The 22,544-nt window shown below is 36.5% G+C and overlaps 11 protein-coding genes and 1 non-coding gene across 12 annotated transcripts; 7 read left to right on the top strand and 5 right to left on the bottom strand. All coding sequences in view use genetic code 12, as the record gives it.

Moving 5' to 3' along the window:
- Positions 1-13: 13 nt before the first annotated feature.
- Positions 14-3,180, bottom strand: DEHA2C08294g (DEHA2C08294p; the record flags this gene model as incomplete). The annotated part of the gene is made up of 2 exons (XM_002770142.1): positions 14-3,046; positions 3,109-3,180. The coding sequence occupies 2 exons, from the start codon at positions 3,178-3,180 to the stop codon at positions 14-16; spliced, it is 3,105 nt and encodes a 1,034-aa protein (XP_002770188.1).
- A 976-nt stretch (positions 3,181-4,156) lies between these two features.
- On the bottom strand, positions 4,157-5,782 carry DEHA2C08272g (DEHA2C08272p; the record flags this gene model as incomplete). The annotated part of the gene is made up of 1 exon (XM_458038.1): positions 4,157-5,782. The coding sequence occupies one exon, from the start codon at positions 5,780-5,782 to the stop codon at positions 4,157-4,159; it is 1,626 nt and encodes a 541-aa protein (XP_458038.2).
- A 220-nt stretch (positions 5,783-6,002) lies between these two features.
- On the top strand, positions 6,003-7,595 carry DEHA2C08250g (DEHA2C08250p; the record flags this gene model as incomplete). Its single annotated transcript, XM_458037.1, has 1 exon — positions 6,003-7,595. One exon carries the CDS (start codon positions 6,003-6,005, stop codon positions 7,593-7,595), a length of 1,593 nt encoding a protein of 530 aa, XP_458037.2.
- Positions 7,596-8,038: 443 nt separating this feature from the next.
- On the top strand, positions 8,039-10,006 carry DEHA2C08228g (DEHA2C08228p; the record flags this gene model as incomplete). Its single annotated transcript, XM_002770141.1, has 1 exon — positions 8,039-10,006. One exon carries the CDS (start codon positions 8,039-8,041, stop codon positions 10,004-10,006), a length of 1,968 nt encoding a protein of 655 aa, XP_002770187.1.
- A 455-nt stretch (positions 10,007-10,461) lies between these two features.
- DEHA2C08206g (DEHA2C08206p) lies at positions 10,462-14,001 on the top strand (the record flags this gene model as incomplete). The annotated part of the gene is made up of 1 exon (XM_002770140.1): positions 10,462-14,001. One exon carries the CDS (start codon positions 10,462-10,464, stop codon positions 13,999-14,001), a length of 3,540 nt encoding a protein of 1,179 aa, XP_002770186.1.
- A 379-nt stretch (positions 14,002-14,380) lies between these two features.
- DEHA2C08184g (DEHA2C08184p) lies at positions 14,381-14,944 on the top strand (the record flags this gene model as incomplete). The annotated part of the gene is made up of 1 exon (XM_458035.1): positions 14,381-14,944. One exon carries the CDS (start codon positions 14,381-14,383, stop codon positions 14,942-14,944), a length of 564 nt encoding a protein of 187 aa, XP_458035.1.
- Positions 14,945-15,150: 206 nt separating this feature from the next.
- Positions 15,151-15,224, bottom strand: DEHA2C08162r. Its single transcript has one exon. It is a non-coding gene; the product is annotated as a tRNA-Asn (tRNA).
- A 218-nt stretch (positions 15,225-15,442) lies between these two features.
- DEHA2C08140g (DEHA2C08140p) lies at positions 15,443-16,753 on the top strand (the record flags this gene model as incomplete). Its single annotated transcript, XM_458034.1, has 1 exon — positions 15,443-16,753. The coding sequence occupies one exon, from the start codon at positions 15,443-15,445 to the stop codon at positions 16,751-16,753; it is 1,311 nt and encodes a 436-aa protein (XP_458034.2).
- A 133-nt stretch (positions 16,754-16,886) lies between these two features.
- DEHA2C08118g (DEHA2C08118p) lies at positions 16,887-17,219 on the bottom strand (the record flags this gene model as incomplete). Its single annotated transcript, XM_458033.1, has 1 exon — positions 16,887-17,219. One exon carries the CDS (start codon positions 17,217-17,219, stop codon positions 16,887-16,889), a length of 333 nt encoding a protein of 110 aa, XP_458033.1.
- A 147-nt stretch (positions 17,220-17,366) lies between these two features.
- Positions 17,367-18,749, bottom strand: DEHA2C08096g (DEHA2C08096p; the record flags this gene model as incomplete). Its single annotated transcript, XM_458032.1, has 1 exon — positions 17,367-18,749. The coding sequence occupies one exon, from the start codon at positions 18,747-18,749 to the stop codon at positions 17,367-17,369; it is 1,383 nt and encodes a 460-aa protein (XP_458032.2).
- A 276-nt stretch (positions 18,750-19,025) lies between these two features.
- Positions 19,026-20,276, top strand: DEHA2C08074g (DEHA2C08074p; the record flags this gene model as incomplete). Its single annotated transcript, XM_458031.1, has 1 exon — positions 19,026-20,276. The coding sequence occupies one exon, from the start codon at positions 19,026-19,028 to the stop codon at positions 20,274-20,276; it is 1,251 nt and encodes a 416-aa protein (XP_458031.1).
- Positions 20,277-20,653: 377 nt separating this feature from the next.
- On the top strand, positions 20,654-22,498 carry DEHA2C08052g (DEHA2C08052p; the record flags this gene model as incomplete). The annotated part of the gene is made up of 1 exon (XM_458030.1): positions 20,654-22,498. The coding sequence occupies one exon, from the start codon at positions 20,654-20,656 to the stop codon at positions 22,496-22,498; it is 1,845 nt and encodes a 614-aa protein (XP_458030.2).
- Positions 22,499-22,544: the final 46 nt, after the last annotated feature.

Below are 22,544 nucleotides of genomic sequence, written 5' to 3'. Positions count from 1 at the left end.
AACGATTATGAAATCATTTTTTGGCTTTCTTCTTCTTGGTATCTTTGTCTGGTGTCTCTTCCTTCTTTCTCTTGTTGTTCACAGCATTAGGGTGAATTTCTTTTAATACGCATGCCAAAAGAGTAGTACATCTTCTTGAGAGTTCTGCGGCATTTCTTGACTGAAAAAAAAAATCGAACTGAAATAATGGAGAATCCCTTATGGCATCTCTGATTCTTTCGTATATGTCAGGTCTGTCGAGTCCAAATCTGTACAATTGTACCAACAAGAATCTGTCTTCTTCTTCTGAAAACGTTCTCTTGTTTGTGGAAGCTGGAGGGAACTTCAATACTAATTCTTGTAGTGGGTACTTGTACTGAGCTAATTTCCTGCGCAACGATTCTTTTTGCAACCTATTCTTGATGATTTTTTCTTCCCCCATTTCGATTTGGTTGATGTATCTTTCGTAGCCTTCAATTTCTTCATACGAAGTCCAAAACTTCTTGGCATATTCCCTCACATCTTCATCAGTCTTGTCTTCGAACTCAGTAGCAATTAACAGGACTGAGTTACGGCCATATTTCGAACAAACTTGAATAAAGTGAGTGAACTCCCTTCTATTCCAATTACCATATCCTTGAGTTAATAATTCCTCCTTTAACTCCTTCTCTTCATCAGTCAAAGGTCTCGAATTTTCAATCTCTTCCTGTTCCAATTTCTGTTCTAACTGTCTTTCTTTTAAAGTCTTAGGGTTACCAGCCTTCAACGGAACTTGGTATCTTATTTGTTTTTTATAGTAATTTTTTTCTAGTTCATTTAATTCGAATAGTTTAGTAGGATAAAATTGATGATCAAATATGTTGAGTTGTTTTGGTGGTTTTGGTCCTGACTTAACATGAGACCTTCCTCCCGTATTCAAAACATCCTTATAATACATATCGATGGAATAATTTTCTTTACGTTCTCTCTTACCAGGGTTGATCCATCCATGACCTATATCGCCGATGGTAGAAGTTTCCTTCTTCTTGAAATTTTCTCCATTCCATTCATATACTGATTCATCGTTCGAAAAATTTTGTAACGCACTCAAATCTAATTTTTCATACTTTTTATTCAACTCTTTTGTCTTGCTTTCTGAAGAAGCCAAAATCGAGTCGATATCAACGTCATCTGCATTTTCACCATTTGAAGCAGAATCTTTACTAAATATTTCTGCCGCACCATGTTGAATCATGGTTAATAATTCATCCTTTGATGTAGCCTTATTACTTTGTTGACCGATATTTCCTGCATTTCTACCTTGTTGAATAACTAATTGATCGAGTCTTAACTTTTGAGTAGCTCTTTCTAAGACCTTTTCTTCGATTGCATTTTCGGAGACAAACCTGAAAACTCGAACTTGTTTCGTTTGGCCAATTCTGTGAGCTCTATCCATAGCTTGTAAATCAGCTTGTGGATTCCAATCTGAATCGAACAATATCACAATATCCGCAGTAGTTAAGTTGATACCTAAACCACCAGCCCTTGTGGTTAATAAGAATACAAATTTGGAGGAGCCTGGTTCATTATATTCATCGATCGCATTAACTCTATCAGCATGGTCAGTTTGACCATCGATACGGCAGTATTCATAATCTCTGAACATACAATAATCTTCCATTATATCCAACATTCTGCTCATTTGCGAAAAAATCAAAACTCTTGATCCTTCTTGTTTGAACTTTTTTAATAATTTATCTAATATAATCATTTTCTGAGAATTGTAGACTAAATGCTCGTCTGTAGTAAATGGAGGACCAGGTTCTGCCCCTTCAAATAAATACGGATGATTACAACATTTTCTTAATTGCATTACAATGTTTAGTAATCTAGTCTTCGATTCCTTCTTATTAGCACCATTAACTGCATCAATGTCCTTCTCTAAAATCTTCTGGTACCATTTTCTTTGCATATCAGACATCGAAACATAAAGATTGACTTCTTGTTTAGGTAATAAGGACTTTTCAACATCAGATTTAATACGACGTAATAAAAATGGCTGCAAGACTTTATGTAACTGCAATATTACGTCTTCTTCTTTACCATTTCCATGTTCGTCTTTGTTATCATTTTGGAACCATTGATCAAATGTCTCTGAATCCCCAAAAACATCTGGAAGAATAAAGTTCAACAAAGCCCATAATTCGTGTAAGTTATTCTGTAACGGCGTACCAGTTATCAATAATCTATTCCTAGAATGAAACATTCTTATAATTTGGGACAACAAAGATTCTTCATTTTTAATTCTGTGGGCTTCATCAATTATAATATACTCCCAAGCAAATTTCCTGAACGACGCCTTTTCTCTTATAACAATTTCATATGATGAAACCACAACGTCAAAATCACAAGCGAGTAATCTTTTTTGGATTAATTCATGTCTGGAATCTTTATCACCTTGCAAAACCAAAACCCTAACATCAGGTGTCCATCTTGCAAATTCCCTTGCCCAGTTATCTAAAGTAGACTTAGGAACTATGATAATATGTGGTCCATTGATATTCCGCATATATCTTAAGTATCCCAAAAATGAAATGGTTTGTAAAGTTTTACCCAATCCCATCTCATCCGCCAAGATACCAGATAAGTTGTTTTCGTATAGCGAAATCAACCAGTTCAAACCCTGAATCTGATATGGCCTCAACTTCCCATGAATATATCCTGGGCTTTCAGTGAATTCAGTAATCGCTGGGGTCTCAACTTCGTCATTTAATAATTCTTCATCTTCTTCCTTCTCAGTCTTACGTCTCCTATTGTTAGCTTCTGTATGCTTATGGTTCACCTCATTATTGTCAATACTGGCCAAAACTCTTTGAAAGTTTGGATCTCTATCAGCCTTAGCATTGATGAAGTGCTGAAATAAGTCTGTCAATCCAAGCAAGTATTTGAACCTCTTAGCAGTTTCATCAACATCAAAATGCTCCTTGTCTGACCGAATCAAATACTTAGCCTTATTAGACGCTATATTAGTGGTGGTTCCATCCAACTCTGTTGGTTTAAGGATTTCATTCAAGTCCAATGATGGAGTCTAAAACATGTTAGTTCTGATCATAAATAAATTTTCATTTCAAAAATGAACATCGTACATACGGTAACAGTTTCTGGAGTTGGTGATTCGTCCATTTCAATACCTTGGGTCAAATTCCCTGTTGTGTCACTCATGTCTCCTGGATGATTTGAGTGTAGCAAAGAAGTTGTGTAGGTTTCCTTTCGTCTTGGTGTTGAGTTAAAGGACAATGTTTATTCAAAGGTCGAATTGACTCAATTCCGAGACTTCTATACCGGTTATAAATTTCAATCTACTTTGCAATTGTATAAAAGAGTGAAACTGTCTACCCTATTAATAACTATACGATACAACACGTCTCTATGTTCCTTGTAATTAGGTGATAGTAACAAAGATTCAATTAGCGTATATAATTGAATAATACCGTACATGCTATTTGGCAATACTAAATACCGTAGAATGAGCGACGCGTACAAATTGTGAGCACCTTCGGTTTCCTTGATTCGTACATCCTACGATATATTTGATGTTTTTAGACCATTTTGATCTACAACTTTACGACGAAAAACTCTTATATATAGATCATATAGTATGGTCAGTTTAAGCGAAAGTACCTGAAGAGTCTTCAATACGTTGCATAGTTGCAAATTTCTTGTATTTTTTGATTATGCATGTTGCACTTCAGGTTTTGATCTTCAGCAAATCAAATTTACAGAAGTGTATTTGTTCCAATCACATTCTCCAATGGTATAACTATGAACTGATTTCATTTTTGCATCCATTTTGAGTAATACGCTCTAGCATATGTTCCAATTTAGGAAGTCAACGAAGGAAGCCGTTCTATGGTCTAGCTGTGCGGCTCACCTCTCAGATTTTTTGCAATTGCATGGACTAGGTCTGATGATAGTACAAATACACCTCTACAGTAAGATATAAAAATAGGTGAAATAGATACATATCAGATACTTCGCATCTTTAATATTCAAATTTCGGGGAGAAATATAGGGATTGAAGCATTATAATAGTAGTATATATGGTGGTTATCATTTATTTGTGATTTCTACAATTTTCGCTAAATTTATAGAAAGAAGAATCTGTAACCGTTTGGAATTAAGTAAAATACATCTATAACTAGTCTATATAAACCGCGTCTCTGGAAAGTATAGTTACTTTCTTAAAAAAGTGTCGCCATTCTAAGGGATCACCTTTTGACTTTATGAATTCCACTTTTCTCAATGGCAATCGAATATCACACTTCAGAATCTTGATATAGCCTCTCAAAGGCATTTTAGACTTTTCAGCTATAATATTGACATTGATATAAATATGGTTCTGCTCAGTCAACTCTTCCATTGAATAATTATCAATACTTGTTGTTGAAACCCCTATTCTATGCAAGGAATCCCGTATTATAGGAACCAATGATTCGATTGGTAAAATTGAAAAGAATCTCGTCATTCTTTCAGCCGTCTTGAAAGGCATGTTTTTGAATGCAAGCAAATTCTTTTGTGTAGTCGATAATTGTGACATTCTGTATTGTGGAGTGTTCTTAAATTGCAAAATGGTAGGATCTTTAGAAACTATTGCAAGCATTTCTTCGTGAGCATCGGTAATATCATTAATAAACGGACTGTCTTTATGAGTGACGGGATCCTGCGTCGCTGGAATAACAGGAATGTCGAATTCATCGTCTATCATCACGGCAATATCGTTTGTGGGTTGTGAGTTAGAAATAAATTTCTTATTATTCAAAAGATTCCTCTCCTGCTCTTGTGATGTCTCTGATAAAGTCGTTTTGATATCTTCGTCAGATAAGCCAACCTGTAAATTCGAAAGCAATCTTTCCGCTAAACCCTCAGAGTCATTGCATAGTTTGTTGGAATCCATGAATGAATTCTCCTGATTCACCCATGGATGCAACCTTATTTGATCCATTGTAAATCTCCTGCCAACATCAGGCTTAATTATCGACCTCAACAACGGTCTAACAGTTTGACTGAATTGGTTCCACGGAGTATCGAGTATCCTGCCATCAAAGTCAACATATTTGGTATATTCTTCGTCATGTTTGTAGTTGGGTTCTTGCCATGGTATTTGGCCGGATAATAAAACAAAGAGTACAATTCCACAAGCCCATATATCACTCATCGTTGCATCATACCCATCATCACCAATTATTTCAGGAGCCATATATGGAGGCGAGCCACATTTCTCGTATGAAAGTCTCTTTTGGCTTCCCTTACGTTTGAAAATTGTCGCCAACCCGAAATCTGCCAACTTCAAATTCCCATCCTTATCAAGGAGAATGTTCTCCGGTTTGATATCTCTATGTGCAACCCCTTTTTGGTGCATAAAATCAACTGCATTGATTAGTTGAGTGAAATAGAAGTTAGCCAATTCCTCATCTATTCCAATATCCGGCTCAATCTTATCAAATAAGTCTCCACTTTCTGCTAGCTCCATTACCATGTAGATCCACGTATTATCAGTACCAAACATATGAAGCTTTATCATATTCGGGTGTCCTGAACATTCCTTGTGAATGCTTAGTTCTAGACCTATCCTATTATCATCAATTCCCTTGCTATGGGAAATGGCTCTATGAATATATTTTATGGCTACTAACTTCAGTGGATTGTTCCTGATACTGGCGACCTTAACAACAGCAAAAGTTCCTTGACCTATTGTTTGCCCAACCGAAACATGCTTTAGCACAGGAAGAGAGTCTAACTGTGATAAACGTTGACTGTAGTCCATTGAACGAAAGGTATCACTCTATGTATGTTCTAATCATCAAATATACTGCTATTTGGATCAAAATAGATGTTTATATTTTGGTAATTATCGCACTACCAGAGTGGCTATCACTAAAATGCAGCATTAGCTGTCTGACAAGATTTAGATATACTCCTTACAAACGATAAGAGGACCCAGTAATTCTAAAGATAGATAAATAATTATAGAGGTAATCACCAACATGTCTGATTTAATAAGAAAGAAACCACCTCCTCTGATAGAAGTTAATGATTCTATTGCCGAACTCGATAGTACAATCGATTCATATATTGAAAAGTCGCCCTTAACCAATAAATTTCGTGAAGAAAATCCCAATTTGCATCCTGTGGGTGATGGTTTTGAAGACACAGAAGACAGGAACATTTCGATGGACCTGTCTATCCTCGAGAGTACCCCAGAAAAAAACCCAAGGCCCTCACCTCCTGCTTTACCACCAAGATCTAGTCTGAACGAAGAGGTACCACCGAGATTGCCTTCCAGATCGGGTACAATTAGAGCAAGTATCAATAAGCTTTCTAGACGGAGAAGTGAAGGTGGAAGTGAAGGCCGTGGCTTTACGCTAAAGTCATTTAATAGACTTTCCTTAAATGCACCAAGACCTCATTCGCCAGAGTCATCTTTATACAAATCGAACGAGCAAAACTCTCTAATGTCTAGTCCACATTCCCATTCAAGTACATCTTCGATTACAAGTGATGATGATATATATACTAAATCTGATACACCATTCTGGAAGTATCACATATTGAAGTTCGGTAAAGATCTATACTTGACTACAAATCCGGGGTTGAAACATATTTACTGTCGTAATGGGCCAGGATATTATGTTGAAGTATTATATCCTAATAAATATAAGTATCATTCATCGCGAGAAGGTTTTAAATTAATCTTTAAAGATATTGCATCTAAGAATGGAGATAATAACCCCGAAATTATGGTAATCATCAAAGAATCTCTTGCGGAAGGCGGAAAATATAAGATTTTGATTCCTCGCTCGAGTTACTTATATGATGGTTCGCTTACTGATAACGAGAGTGATGAAACCGAATCCCCATTATTTAGTGGTGTAACAGTCCCAACGCCGATTGACGATAAGTTTATTCCTTATGATCAGATATCTAATGTACACGAAACCGTTCGATTCAAGAATTATGAATTTACAGATTTTTTAAATACAAAGTGGAACATTGGATCGATTCCAAGAATTAAGTCAACGAGAATGAGTAAGATTAAGAGTAAATTCAATGAATACAAGGACGATCCACTATATAAATTTATCGGGAAAAGGTATATATATTTCCATCAGAATTACATTGAAGATTCTCCTACAACCTATAAAAATGAATCTGATGATCCACGGGATATATATTTGCACGATCAAGGTGGTCCACATAAATTTCCACCGGTATTAGGGCTATTCAGACCTAACGAGACAAGAACAAGAAAGAAGATAATTAAAAAATTCAATCAACAAGCAAATAAATTAGATAAACTGAGGAACTCCCAAGAAACTATAAATAATGATAAAATTAATTACAGACTAATAGACAATGATATTGCGGCAGGATCTGATATTCGCAATTATTTTACTGGTGGTGACGGGCTTTACTATCTGAACAACCCGAATGACGATACTCCTGATAGCAATAAGTTAGGTTGGATCACCATATACGAGGATACTGACGTATTCTCTGGATCAAAAAATAAAGGAATGTTTGACATTGTGCTAGGATTAACGTTGGCTGTCGGATTTGAAAGTAGTTTAGATTCGTGAAAATGTTCGCTCGCAAGATGGTTACAAGATTGGCATATATTTCAATTAGAATATGCATCCTCCAGAAACACGAAAACATATCAAGATTAGAAAATCAATTTAGAATGAATAAAAAGAATTCCTAGTTATGATTATTTAGTTCACAAGTGATTCTAATCTTGTTGCTTTCGAGTATTAGAATTTCTTAAATATGGGCTGTCTTATTGTATAATCTATTTAAACGAGACCAAAATGTACGATAAATACTCGAATTATCGACAAATCTTACTGAAATGTTTGCCTTACAAAATAATCGTGTAACATAATCAATTGAAATTTCAAACAATGCTGAAGCAGTTGATAATGGGAGCGATTTTTTGAGTCGCAATTATTTTTTGATAGAGTTTCCACGGATTATTTCCTACTTCTTTTGATAGAATCATCTGTTCTGATAGACCTATAACATGACCGAAGTAGACATCGAAGAATCAGGAGTTGCTTATGAGCTACATTATTCAAATACGTTTTCTCCGAATTCAAGACAGACTTTTAGAATATGCTTAAATTTGAAAACATTAATTGATAAGGTGATTCCAATTGTGTTTGATGAGAAGGATATCACAGCACAGAATTCTACAATTTTGAATGCCAATGTCATTGAATTGGTTTATACCTCAGCTGGTGGGAAGGGGGATGGCAAGGCTGGGACTTCTTCTTATAAATATCGCGCAGCCTTAGTATTTTGCTTGTTGAAAGTATGTGATTGGTATTGGCAGCAAGCTGAAAATGAATTATGGGATAATGAATTATATTTCTTGAGAGCTGTTACTGCGCAAAGATTAGCAGCTATCCTCATAGAGAATACATCGGACGATGAGTATTTATTTTTAGGGATGTTGTGTCATAGGTATACTATTAATTTGCACGGGGTGGATTCTCAGCCGATTAGTGTTTTAGAATTAGCAGTAGATATGCATTCTACCATGGTAATCGGATCATCAGGCTACCAACGTTGTATGAAATGGATATGGCGAGGTTGGATCATTCAATCCCCGATTGACCCTGATCTGTACGTTTTATACAGAGGAGCTCCTTCGTTGTCTATAAAAACACATTTTGATCCAGCAAGGATTAGAACACCTTTGTACCAAAATATATTGGAAATCGCTTTTAGTATAATATATTTGATATTATTCACTATCATTATAAACACTAATGATGTGAAAACCGTGCCTTTAGATGGGTTTGAGATTGCGTTTTACTTATTCACCATAGGTTCTATTTTGGATGAAGTGGTCAAATTTTACCATGTTGGCTTGAACTATATTGGGTTCTGGAATGTATTCAACGACACAATGTACTGTATCATCCTTGTTTCAATTGGGTTTAGATTTACTAGCTTGAATACGCATGGCGAATTAAAAGATAGATATGACGAGGCCTCGTTTAGAATTTTATCGTGTGCTTCACCCTTCATGTGGTCCAGGTTATTGCTTTACCTAGATGCACAGAGATTTGTCGGTGCCATGATTGTTGTGGTTAAAACCATGATGAAAGAAAGTTTAATTTTCTTCTTCTTATTGGCTGTGGTGATTTTAGGGTTTTTACAGGGGTTCTTAGGTCTTGATGCATCAGACGGAAGAAACGAAGCTACTAAACGTATCTTGATTTCATTAGTAAGTGCAGTTATAGGCGAGGCAAGTTTTGATGATCTTGCATCATTAGATCCACCATATGCATCCATATTGTATTACATTTACTCATTCCTCCTCAGTGTCATTCTCATGAATATTTTGATTGCTTTGTATTCCACTGCCTATGCCAATATTGTCGAGAACGCAACCGATGAATATTTTGCTTTAGTTGCTCAAAAGACTTTGAGGTATGTTAGAGCCCCAGACCAAGAGCTTTACGTTCCTCCATTGAACCTCATAGAACTAATTATTGTCCCTTTCTCCTTTGTTGTCAGCAGCTCCACTTTCAGACTCATTAATCACTTCATAATGTTGATCATTTATTCTCCGCTATTAACCTACATCACTATTGATGAATTGCAGAATGCTAGAAGAATTCAATACAATAGATTCAAAGGAATACCAGACGATTCCAATGAACTTGACACTGAATGGGACCTAACAGATGGATATGATGCGGAAGCTGATTCAGGAATTCAAGAAAGAGACTCAGAAGTCAATGCTACGCTTCGTGAACAGATTCTCGGCGAAAGTCAAGATTCCGAATTCCGTATTGATTTACGAAAATTTGAAGCAGACATCGAGAAGGTGGTTCAGCCTGTTAATGAGGCCAGCAAAGCCGGTGTCAAATGGGAATTCTACGAAATTTATAGCAAGATTGATAAGCTTACTACCCTAGTAGAAGCAGTAGTAAATGAAAATCAAGAATTGCGTAAGAAACTTGAAGAAAAAAAGTGACTCCATGGACTAATTGATTGACTTATTACGTTTTTGTTTCTCTACATCTTTTTTTGCAACTTTGTTCCTTCTGTATAGCCGGATATTTCATTACATACTGGCTGCTAAATACTATCTTATGTTAGCTAAGTTTCTGTTACCCGCAACACTGTCAAGTATCAACTGGTAATGTCAACTTATTGTACCTTGAGATATTGCTTCATCTTTTAGTAACGTAGGTAATTATTTCAACGAATAACAGTTCTATTTAACTTATCTAGTTTCAGCATGTTTATATTCTCTAGTATCATATCTTTTATTACTGTAGTAGTCTTCAACTTATTTTTGTGAACAATTTTTTTTAGTGCGAATAGCTTGGTAAATGAATTGAAGGTTATGTAATAAAAGTTATCAGTATCTTAACTTCGTTTATAGTAATAGATCGTTATTGCTGGAAGAGTAAAGAGCAAACTAAGATGTCGGAAACTCAGTCTGATCCGATAGATGTTTCGAAGTTTAAGAATGGAGATGATGTTCATTTTGATTATAACAGTACTACCAACGACCAAACGATAAATTCAACGAATGTACAGAAGAAGAAAAAGAAGAAGAAGAGTAAGAACAAGCATAAAGGATCGCCAAATGTGGAAGCGACATTGAATGATCCAGATGTAGAGTATCCAACGTCTAGAGTGATAAAACAAGCTCCTAATGGAGACGTAATAATTGAAAGTTTGGATGAGCCTTCAGATGCACATACCAAATCTGTGACGGCGAATATATGGGATAATGCTACATTAGAAGAACAAGAGAACTTGAAGGCATTCTGGGAGTCGTTGGATGAAGCGCAAAAAATTGAGTTGGTGAAAATTGACAAGAAATCTATAATGGATATATTCAAGAATGAAAGTAAGACAGTCAACACACTGAATAACCATCAAAATAATAGCAATACTCAAGGAGGTCTGACGAGTACTAGTGGTGGAGCGCTCAATGGATCTAGCACCAATGTGAATATACCGGGCGCCCCATCTAATTCATCAAATGGCGCATGTACTTGTTCTTATTGTGGCCGTAAAAATAATTTTATCGAAGACGAATTGGAGAATATATACGATAATCATTTTGATGATATTATAGATTTCATTCATGAAGTTCGAGATATAAACGATCTTAATGCATTACCTGGCCTTTTGTTTGGCGGATTTCATATGTTGGAGGAAGAACATAAACTTCAAAAACGACAACAAAAGTATAAATATAAACAAGAACGAGATGCCCACCATGATCACCATAATCATGAACCGGGACATATATGCAGTGATACAGGTTCAAGTGGTGATTATGATGGATCAACCCAACAAGACCAACAACACCAATATGAACATGAAATCGAACATGCCTTTCAAGAGGATGAACATGAAGACGAATGTGGACACAAGAATGATCACAGTCATAGTCATAGTCATAGCCATACTGAGAACCATAATCATAGTCATAGTTACGACCCTAATCATAATCATAGTCATAGTCATTTTCAGTATGATCAAATAGAAGAATTGAACAATGAAGATGAACTCTCTCAGGAGGCAGTTTTACAGAAGTCTCTTGATGATGAATTAAATAAGGAATTAGGTGACGAATCAAATAATAATCAGCTGTCCATAGCGACCAAAGAGCAGAGAGTGTTTCACAAGCTTCTCGATCCTAAGTTATTTGAAGCTTTAGAGAACCTTGACTTTGAAAAAATGAAAGATACGCCTGCAAATAATCATCTGGCACATATACTTGAAAAGGCTGGATCTCTAAGAGATATCATTAGAGACTTACATAAAGCTGATAAGGTTGAATTAGAGAAAGGAATGGCTTTCTTACAAAATATGGGAAAAATATTTTCTAGCGACATGAGCAATGCGATGAATCATGATACGTTGAATGATCAAATATCTAATGGACTTTCAAGTTTTGCTGAGGACTTATTGAAAAATGACGGTAATTCCTTTATTGATATGATGGAGTCACTCTCTGAATCAAGAACAGCAAGAGAAGACTTATTGAAGGAGAAATTCGATAAAGAGCCCTCGGCTGCCTGGATTGATGAAGATGATCATACTAAATCAGATACTGATATATCAATTCCTAAACCTGACCTTCACCAAGTTCAAGAATTAGAAGAAGAACTAAATGATGAATATGACGAGGTGGACGAAGATGATGATGAAGGAGAAGAAGAAGGAGAAGAAGAAGAAGAAGAATTAGATGATGAAGAATTTGAGGAAGATGAAGAAGAGGATGCTAGTGATACTGAGTCTGAAATTTCTGAGGAAGAAAAGATGCAGGAGATTCGCCGGTTATTCTTAATACAAGTCATTAAATTATTTCAAGAAAGGCTCAAGAACGCATATAAAGAAAAGCTTTCACAAGATAGAACGAGAACATTGATTGAAGAATTAGAAGCTGAAGAAAATGCGAAAAAAGAGCGGGAAATGAAAAAGTTGAGACAGAAGGAAAAAGCTAAAGAGAAGAAAAGGCTTCAGCAATTAGCGAAAGAAGAGGAGAGACGAAAGAAAGAAGAAGAACAAAAAGCAAAAGAAGAAGAGTTGAAGCAAAAGCAAGAAGCTTTAAGAGCAGAACAAAGGCGTAAAAAAGAAGAAGCAAAGCAAAAACGAGAAGAAGAGAAAAGAAAGAGAATTGAGGAATTGAAAAGGAAAGAATTAGAGCATCAAAAGAGATTAGAAGCTCAGCGTAAAAAGGAAGAAGAAACTAAGAAACTTAAGGACGAAAAAAAGAAGAAGATCGAAGAAGAACGTAAGCAGAAGGAAGAAGAAAAGAGGCAAAAAGAGCTACAGAAGAAATTGGTTGAAGAAGAACGTTCGAAATCGGCGAAAAAACAAGATCATAAAGAGACAGGAAGTTCAGAAGATATAAGTCAATTGTCTAGAGACCTTGAAAATGCAAGATTAGGTCAAAATTTTAACATTCCATCGCCAGTGGTTCCTGACACATTATTAGCGCAACCCCAGGAACCAAGGGTCAAATCCCCTACGAAGAATCATATATTGGATCAATTGTACCTTGCTAAGCCAAGATCATTATCAAATTCAACAAACTCCACACCTCAAATCAATAATGTTACACCTGGATATATCCCAGATCTTTCTTCAAATAGCATGTTGCCTTCAGTTTTATCACCCTCTGGCCATAATATTTTACCAAATAATGGTAATGTGAACAATCAAGCAGTTCCTTCCCCTTGGTCATCCCAAGCTTTCAATGCAAACACTCAAGCTCCACCAGTATATCAGCCACAACTTTCTTCCAATGCGTTTAGTCCATTTAACAGTTCATTGAGTCAAAACTCGCTTTCCTCGAATGCAAATGAAAATCTTAATACGAATCCCTTAAATACAACTGGTTTTAACGAGCCATTTGCAACAGCTGCTCAGCCTTCAAGTGTCTGGAATCCTGGTGCTACATCTAGAAACAATTCTATATGGAGCAATTCTCCAAACGTTGCTTCAAATTCGACCTTGTGGGGCAATTCTGTCCCAGCACCTCCAGTTGGAGCAGCAGTAGGAGGCAATCCGAACAGTTTAGACAGTGATCTAATTCAAGCTGCTGCATACCAAGCATTCCAGTTCTTACAGAATTCAAATCAATTAGAATTTGGTGTGGCTCCTAGTTTGAAATTGTTTCAGACAGCCAAAACGATTCTTTCAAACCAGGGTCTTACACTCAACCAATTTCTAACCTCGTGTAGAAATACTGGCTCATTATCTGGATACGGATTTGATTTTATATACGACGACTTCGGAACAGTAACACATATCAAAGCATCATCAACTAATATACCTCAGCAACCTCCACATAACAATGTCAATACCCAATCCATTAATAGCTTGGGACTAGGGAATGCCGCAGTCAATGACAATGAATCTTCTTTATTGAATACATTGAGCGATATCAATAATAATCCTAATTCATTTTCAAATGGAGTACGTGGATTATGGAATTGAACCGGTAAATACTGTACAATATCTATGAAGTATGTAGCTTTCCATCATATAATTTATAATTCAGGCATTATGTTTTGTAGAATTAGTATAGTGTGATAGAGGAAGACCTAATGCTTACATAATTGGATTTTCTACCACGGAGAATTAGGGACATAAGACTCTTAATCGAAATATTATCACAAATACTTAATATTCCAATTTTCCTTGATAGGAAGAATAGCATGACCCACCTGGCTTCTTGATTTCTATAAAAGTATCTGTTTAAGAAAAGAAAAAGAGAACTAATATACATTTCATAATAGAAAAGACTTATTCATACATTGGCCAATATATGTACATTTGAAAATTTATATGATACAGGTATCAATAAGGAGTACAAATGCCAGATAATTCATTGAAAAGAAAAATAGTCATAGTGGGTGATGGAGCATGTGGGAAAACTTCGTTGTTATTTGTATTCACATTAGGAGAATTTCCTACTGAATACCATCCCACTGTATTTGAGAATTATGTCACTGATTGCAGAGTCGATGGAAAAGCAGTTCAATTGGCCTTATGGGATACGGCTGGACAAGAGGAATACGAAAGATTGCGTCCATTGAGCTATGCCAATTCGCATGTAATCTTGATCGGCTTTGCTATAGATGTACCTGATTCATTGGATAATGCTCGAACAAAATGGGTCGAGGAAGTCACCAAATATTGTCCCAATACGCCATATTTATTAATTGGCTTAAAGAAGGATCTTAGAGTGGAATCTTCCAATAGAAGAAAGTATGTCCAATTTCATCAGGGCGAGATAGCAGCCAAAGAGATGCATGCTAAAAAATACTTAGAGAGTTCAGCATTATACGGCGAGGGTGTAGACGATATATTCGAATATGCGACAAGAACAAGCTTATTGGTTCAAAAGGCTAATCAAACATGCTGTACTATTTTATAAACGATACACTTTTTTTAGTATCAGTATGTATCTATTTCATAATCTAAAAATTGCAAATTTTCATTAATAAACTACTAATTATAAACGTGGGATATGTATACGTATTCCTGGATAAATATTAATCAAAAATTAGACAATTGATTTGTATATGCCACTGTAGACATTTATTCTTCTGCTGCAGATGTAAGTGTAAAAAAAAGAGAAGACGACCTCGGTGAGGGTCGAACTCACGATCTTGAGATTAACAGTCTCACGCCTTAGCCAACTTGGCCACGAAGTCATTCTCTTAAAATGGAAATGAGATCCAGAGTATAATATACTTTAGTATAGATCCTTGATCTCATCGGACCGATATTGACAGGCAAATTAATTACTCGGTACATGGGGTATTAGATAGAAGGATAAATATTTCACCATTTTCGAGCTTTCAACTCCCATATACTTGGAATCAGAGTAATTTAACCTATAGATACGGATTAACTTAATACAGTAAGTTAAATGATTAAAGATACAGAGCAACACCTGTCAAATATACTATCGGATCTGAGAGATAACATTAGTAATGAAAATTTGAATCCGCCGGATTTGCAGAATGATGATTCATTCATTAATAACAACTCATTCGATGATTTATTATTTGATAGACCTAACGACAGCTATATGGGATGGTATGGACGAACACGGAGATTTATTCAAGAGTCTCTATATGAGAAGTACGTCATACCCAATGTTGGGATTTCGCTTTTGATATTATCCCAGCTATTTAATTCTATAATGATCACTACATGTAAGTTGTTGATAACAGATAAGGAATTTGAGACACCCATACATCCTTTACAGATATTGTTTGCAAGAATGATTATTACATATATTTGTTGTGTGGTGTACATGTTCGTAACGAAATGTGTTCCGGATGCACCATTTGGTCCAAAGAAACTACGTAATTTGTTATTTATGAGAGGCGCTTTTGGCTTTTTCGGAGTCTTTGGTCTTTACTACTCGTTGCAATATCTTAGTTTATCAGATGCAGTTGCAATCACTTTTATTATTCCCATGGTTACGGCATTTTTAGCATGGGTTATCTTGCATGAAAGATATTCATTGATAGAAGCGGCTTGTGGGGTTATTTCTTTGGGTGGTGTCATCTTGATTGCAAAACCGAACTTCATATTTGGTGAATCAGAACTTTCAGGGGATGATTCCATAGAATCATCTTCCACTGAAAAAAGATTGCTTGCGTCAGGGGTTGGATTAATAGGGGTTTTAGGGGCATCATCTGTTTATATCATTTTAAGGAAAATAGGACATGAAGCCCATCCATTGCTTTCAGTAAGTTACTTTGCATTAACGTGTGTTCTCATTTCCTTTATCTCGTTAATCTCATTGCCGTCATTATCCTTTGCAGTGCCGCAGAATAATTATCAATGGTTTCTTTTCTTTTTGATTGGAATTTTCGGATTCTTAATGCAATTCTCCTTGACTGCCGGCGTCCAACGAGTTAATGCTGGCCGGGCCGCATTGATGAGTTATACCAATATGGTGTTTGCTATTATCTGGGACTTAATATTTTGGGGCCATCTCCCAGGTATCTTAAGTATCCTAGGTATCATAATTATAATTGGAAATGCATTTATCGTAGTGAAGTATAAACCAAACGATAATACAAGTCCTGATATAGAGCAAAATGCCGGGGATGACGGTAAGTATTCTGTTGATAGGGATGATATTTCGTTACAAGAATTCATTATTTCAGACGAAGACGACGATAAGGACCCAGCTCCTCGTGCAACCCAAGGATCGTCCCAGTGATATTTTCAATTCTGCTTTCTTTTCTTTTCATTTCGTTTTTCATTTATTTTCTTTTGGTGTCTGAATTTTACTTTACAGACTTTCGTTTATAGCTATTGCGATATAGATTTTATACACGTATTTCATAAACATATTACAATTCATTCAACCATGCCAATTCATGTTTTATATTGTTTAATCTGGCTAGACTTTCATTAACTTCATGGTTATGCTTAACGGATTTATCTGTGGTTTCCATTAAATCACTTATATTGCCAATCAACTTCCTGGAATTATTCAAATTAACATCAATATACTCTGTTTTTAAGTTGTCATTATTATTTGGGTTAGTTGGTAGAGCTCTTATAGATTTAACCCATTTCAATGATTCAGACCTGGACTTCGATTGACTCTTTAACACCTCATTAGAAATACGATTTTTCTTTGACGAAGCAGTTCCAGGGACTTGAAAGTTATTAGAAGTCATTAAATATAGTTAAAGTCATTAAAAATTTAGTAAATACTGTATTATTTCAAAATTAAATTCTGTTGATCTTTTATCTGCTCATTTTTGTACATCGCTCGTTAGTAGATTTCAAAATGATATTTACGAAATATAACCAAATGCTATAAATTACATAATTATTCTATCATACTTCCAGAGCTTTGTAGTATCGAATGGTAAATCTTTTTCGTCTACACTTTTCTTATTAAATGACCAATTGTCATCCAATTCTTTGAATAATCTAGAAATAGGATCCGCGTACCATCTGTTTCCTTTATAATCAAACCATCCAAGATGTCCTCCAGTAGTAGTAGTCACAAGAGCCGTGAATGGATTTAGCCTAACTTCGCTGAAGGGAAGCGTTCTGTATCCAATAATTGGGTCGTCAATGGAATTTACAATGACAAGAGGAACTCTAACTTTTAACAATCTCTGGATAGGGGATGCATGTCTGTAATACTCGTCTGCACAATTGAAACCAAAAAGCTTCGACGTAAAATTTTCGTCAAAGGCCTTTAACGTACCCAATTTGAAGTTTTCTGGATTTTTCTTATAAGCTTCGACTAACGGATTGCTACGCAAATGACCTTCGTAGTGTTCATTCAACAAGTCCACCAAATTGTTACACATCTTAGGCGAGTAAATATGGCTCCCAAGCAAACTAGATTGTAACTGAATACATGAATCGGGAAAATCCCATGGACAACCCATGATGGCACCACCCTTGATGTTGTGATATGTGTTATCGGCCTCTTGCCCTAAGTAATTAGCGCAAATAGCTCCTCCTAACGAGAACCCTATAAGATAGATCCGCTTATTAGGCCAGTTGGGTCTAATGTGCTCGTTAATCAAGTACCGCAAGTCGTTTGTCCACAACCCGCAAAACAACTGGGGGGATGTAATGGTGTGGTTGGCACATCCTCTTGAATTCAACACCAATGCATCAAAATCGTATGGTTTATCCGTAACCTTACTCAAGAATGCCCTGATGTACGACTCGTACGAACCGCCCGACAATCCGTGCAATGCAATCACTAATGGCTTCGAATCGTCGCTCAAGAGTTCAAGTTCGTGTTCCGGATTCAAATACTCAGTTCTGGGTGGTAGATGTTTGGTCTGACTCACCGGCCTGTACTTCTCGTGATTGGGGTCTTCCCTTCCTGGAGGAACAACGTAATCAATAGCAATCGTGCTTCTACCTTCCCAATCATCGTACTTCAACTTTTCTCCCTCCACCTCGTATGTCTTGTCCTCCAGCTCAATATTCAAAATCCGTCTCTTGTAGCAAACCTTATCAACGCTCTCAAACTTACTCAACCCGGTATAGGCCGTCTGGAAGTCTCCGGACGGTAATAACGGATTATACCAAAACGATGCACCCTTATACAACTCCGGAACTTTATGTGAAATAATATCCTCAAGTGTAGCCTCCCCTGAGTCTTTCCCCGTAAATTTCAAAGGTGTAGTTGGATACTTGTTATCCACATGTGATTTAAAGAACCCTAAAACCATATTCTGTCTGTTCTTCTAATATCTATGGTTGTTATCAGGTATTTCACAGCTATTCCATCTCTCATCGGCCTTGTTCCTCGGCTAAATTGCCAACTCTCTAACCTGCAAATATTTTATCTATCTTCTCAAATATATCTAACCTGTAAAAGAGGCTAGTCATTCCAAAAGGAGAAGGACCAAGGAAGAGATAATATTGCCACTAAAAGGATATTATACTTAAGTAGTCTAATTAATTGCTTATATTAAAGAAAGAATACTATAGAAGGACAGACAAGGATGCAATTCTCTTTATCTGTTTTTACCACCATCGCTACTGCATTATTGAGCTTACCATGCGCAGATGCAGCCAAACACTCTGCTAAAATTAGCAAAATCCCTGTCGAAGAAACATTGAATGTTAATACTTTCAAGGAATATACCAACGGATTGGCTAACAAGTATTTAAATATATTCAATGCGGCTAACGGAAACCCAGTTGCTTTTGGAGGCCAACACCCGGGTTCGGAGGCACAGGTGCCGTTTATCAGTCCTACGGAGGGCAGACATGAAGCACCATTGACCAACTACTTGAATGCGCAATATTTCACTGAAATTCAATTGGGTACACCAGGACAGTCGTTCAAGGTTATTTTAGACACAGGTTCCTCCAACTTGTGGGTTCCATCGGAAGACTGCTCGTCATTGGCCTGTTTCTTGCACTCCAAGTACGCACATGACTCTTCTTCCACTTACAAGGCTAACGGGTCGTCGTTTTCGATTCAATATGGTAGTGGTGCCATGGAGGGATACGTTTCGCAAGACACCTTGGCTATTGGTGACTTGATTATTCCAAAGCAAGATTTTGCTGAAGCCACCAGCGAACCTGGGTTAGCGTTTGCTTTTGGTAAGTTTGACGGTATCTTAGGTTTAGCCTACAACACTATTTCTGTCAACAAGATTGTTCCTCCAGTCTACAATGCTATTGAGCAAGGTTTGTTGGAAGAACCAAGATTTGCTTTCTACTTGGGTGACACCTCGAAGAATGAGGAAGACGGGGGTGTTGCTACATTCGGTGGTATTGACGAAGACTTATACACCGGAAAAGTTGTTGATTTACCCGTCAGAAGAAAGGCCTACTGGGAAGTTGCTTTCGAAGGTATTGGTTTAGGTGATGAATATGCCGAATTAACCAAGACCGGTGCTGCCATTGATACTGGTACTTCTTTAATCACATTACCATCTTCGTTAGCAGAGATTATCAACTCCAAGATTGGTGCAGAAAAGTCCTGGTCTGGTCAATATCAAATTGAATGTGAAAAGAGAGATTCCTTGCCGGATTTAACTTTGACATTCGCTGGTCACAACTTTACTTTATCTCCATACGACTATACTTTAGAAGTAGGTGGTTCATGTATTTCAGTTTTCACACCAATGGACTTCCCAGAGCCAATTGGTGATTTAGCTATCATTGGTGATGCTTTCTTGAGAAGATACTACTCTATCTACGACTTAGAGAAGAACACTGTCAGTTTAGCCAAAGCCAAATAATTAGAACACTTAAAAATAAGTCTTTAGTTTGTTATGCTTTATTTTGTTTATTTCCCATTTAGTTTCAGGTATTCAGAATGCTGTTGCGCTCCTTATTATTAAACCTCTGGAGTTGACAATACATCGTTTAATTTATATCTTACGAATACAAGTTCTATTCATTATCTATAAGTGTTGCGTTCCTGTATATAAAAAATGGCTGGGTGCAAATTTAGCCAGCCATCTGTTATCAAAAATACGACCAAAAAATAGATCTGATGAATCAAACGATAAATTCTTCTCCGTATACTATTTGATCTGGATTTTAGTCATTCTAAGGTGTTACAATATTACCTTATTCATTTGAGTGTATATTTAACATAAATAGCGTACAAGAAATGAGTGCAAGGCCGTATCCTCAAGGAGTTCAACCAACATACAGAGATATCCCACTAAATTTTTCTTTCGGATCAAATGAGCTTGTTAACTCGAACAAATCAAGTGATAAGCTAAGAGAATCTAAGTATACAGCAGCTGGATCCAGATCTATTAAGTCGGGGTCATTCTCGATGCCATACAATCCAACAGATAATACAAATTCCTTCGACACTGCCAGTTTATTAAATCAGTTTGAGACTAGGGATCCATTATATTCAAACACGTCGCATATTAATATGGCTAACACCGCTGTTAAGCAGCAAGGGCTTTCTGAACATCATAATACACCTGTTCGTGGACAAATTGATGAAAATCTTTTCAATCAAGTTCCTAAGAGATTCTCTCAGTTTATTATTGATCAACAAGTTCCAAACGACGTTCATAAATTAGATAACTTGACACTTGATTCGATATCAATATATAGTTTGGATGCACCAGGGATAAGAGAAGCTGAAAATTTAAGAATCTCGAATGATAGGCCGGTTTCTGTCCAGTCGGGAAATAATGCAAAAGTAAGACGTACGACTTCAGCCACAGGTTCTCAGTCTACCATCTTCTCCACTAGACAAGAGAAAAGACGGTTATTTAAGTCATCAAAACCAAAATCTAATAGTTCAAATCTTGCTAGAACCAAGGCAATTAGATTCAAAGAAGGCGGTTGGTATTACAGACTAAAAGTTAGAATGAAGAAACTTGGCAAGAAATTAAAGGCCTTAAGATTCAATAATTTTACAGTTTCATCAAAGAGAACTGGTAGTATCAAGAGATCGAACACCAGGGCTAAAACATTGCAACGTAAATATCGTCAGAATCCACAAAATGCTGCCGTTAGAAGGTTAACTGGCAAGGAAATTTCAGTGCCCTATTCAAATCCTCAATTGGGTATAGGAGAAACAGAAAGAGTTGAAACATTAGATGCTAGATTGAAGCATCAAGCAGGTGCAGTAGGGGACCATAGTGCTATTGCAAACAACATTAAACAAAATCAGATATCTGGATATATTGATGAACAGCAAGATACATACATCAATTCAATGTATACGAAAACAAAGTCTAGTTCTGTAAACTATGGTAATAACACGATTAAAAGGAAGGATGTCAAGCACAATAACTCAGCCAGTGATATTGAAGAAATACCACCAACGCCTCCACCTCACCTTGAGCATAATAATTTCAGTACAGTCGAAGGGGAGAAAGCAAATGATGTTGTTGGCGCATGGAAAAGATACTTAAGTCATGTTATCAGTCAGAGAATCCAATTAAGACAAGAGATTGTCTTCTTTCAAGCATTGGCTGCAAATAACGATGCCAAAATTATGGTTGATGACGGTATTTCTAAAGAAGTAGAAACTCATGATGATGATCCTGAATCTGGATCTGAATTTGTGACGGAATCTGAAAGCGCACTGGGTAAATCTATAAGCGAAACGGAAACTCTTTCTGGTTCTGATATCGGTACCGAGTCTGATATTGTGGATTTACCTACTCAAGAATTCAATAAAGCCCATAATAGAAGATCAATGTTGGGTGAAATGTTGGATTATGATTCCTCCGATAATGAGCTGGTTTCCTCGTCTGTTTACTCGGATTCGTCACACGCTTCTACTATTCGCTACGAAAACTTCATAAGGAGTGCCAGTAGCACCGCAAGCTCCGATCTTGGAATAGGAAAAAGATACGGTACGCTATTGAGAAGAAACACAACTATATCGAGAAAAAGACAGGAACACAAATCAGCGTCTGATCTGTTTCGTTCTATGAAAAGATCGCAAGGGTTCCAAGTGGGACTTAATGAAATTAAATAGCATATAGACTACAACAGTTATAATTCGATAATATAATAAAGTTCAT

This window comes from Debaryomyces hansenii (genome assembly GCF_000006445.2).
Source record: "Debaryomyces hansenii CBS767 chromosome C complete sequence".
Classification (NCBI taxonomy): Eukaryota; Fungi; Ascomycota; class Pichiomycetes; order Serinales; family Debaryomycetaceae; genus Debaryomyces; species Debaryomyces hansenii.
Note: the sequence above shows the minus strand (reverse complement) of the source record. Positions and strands in the feature narration are given on the sequence as shown.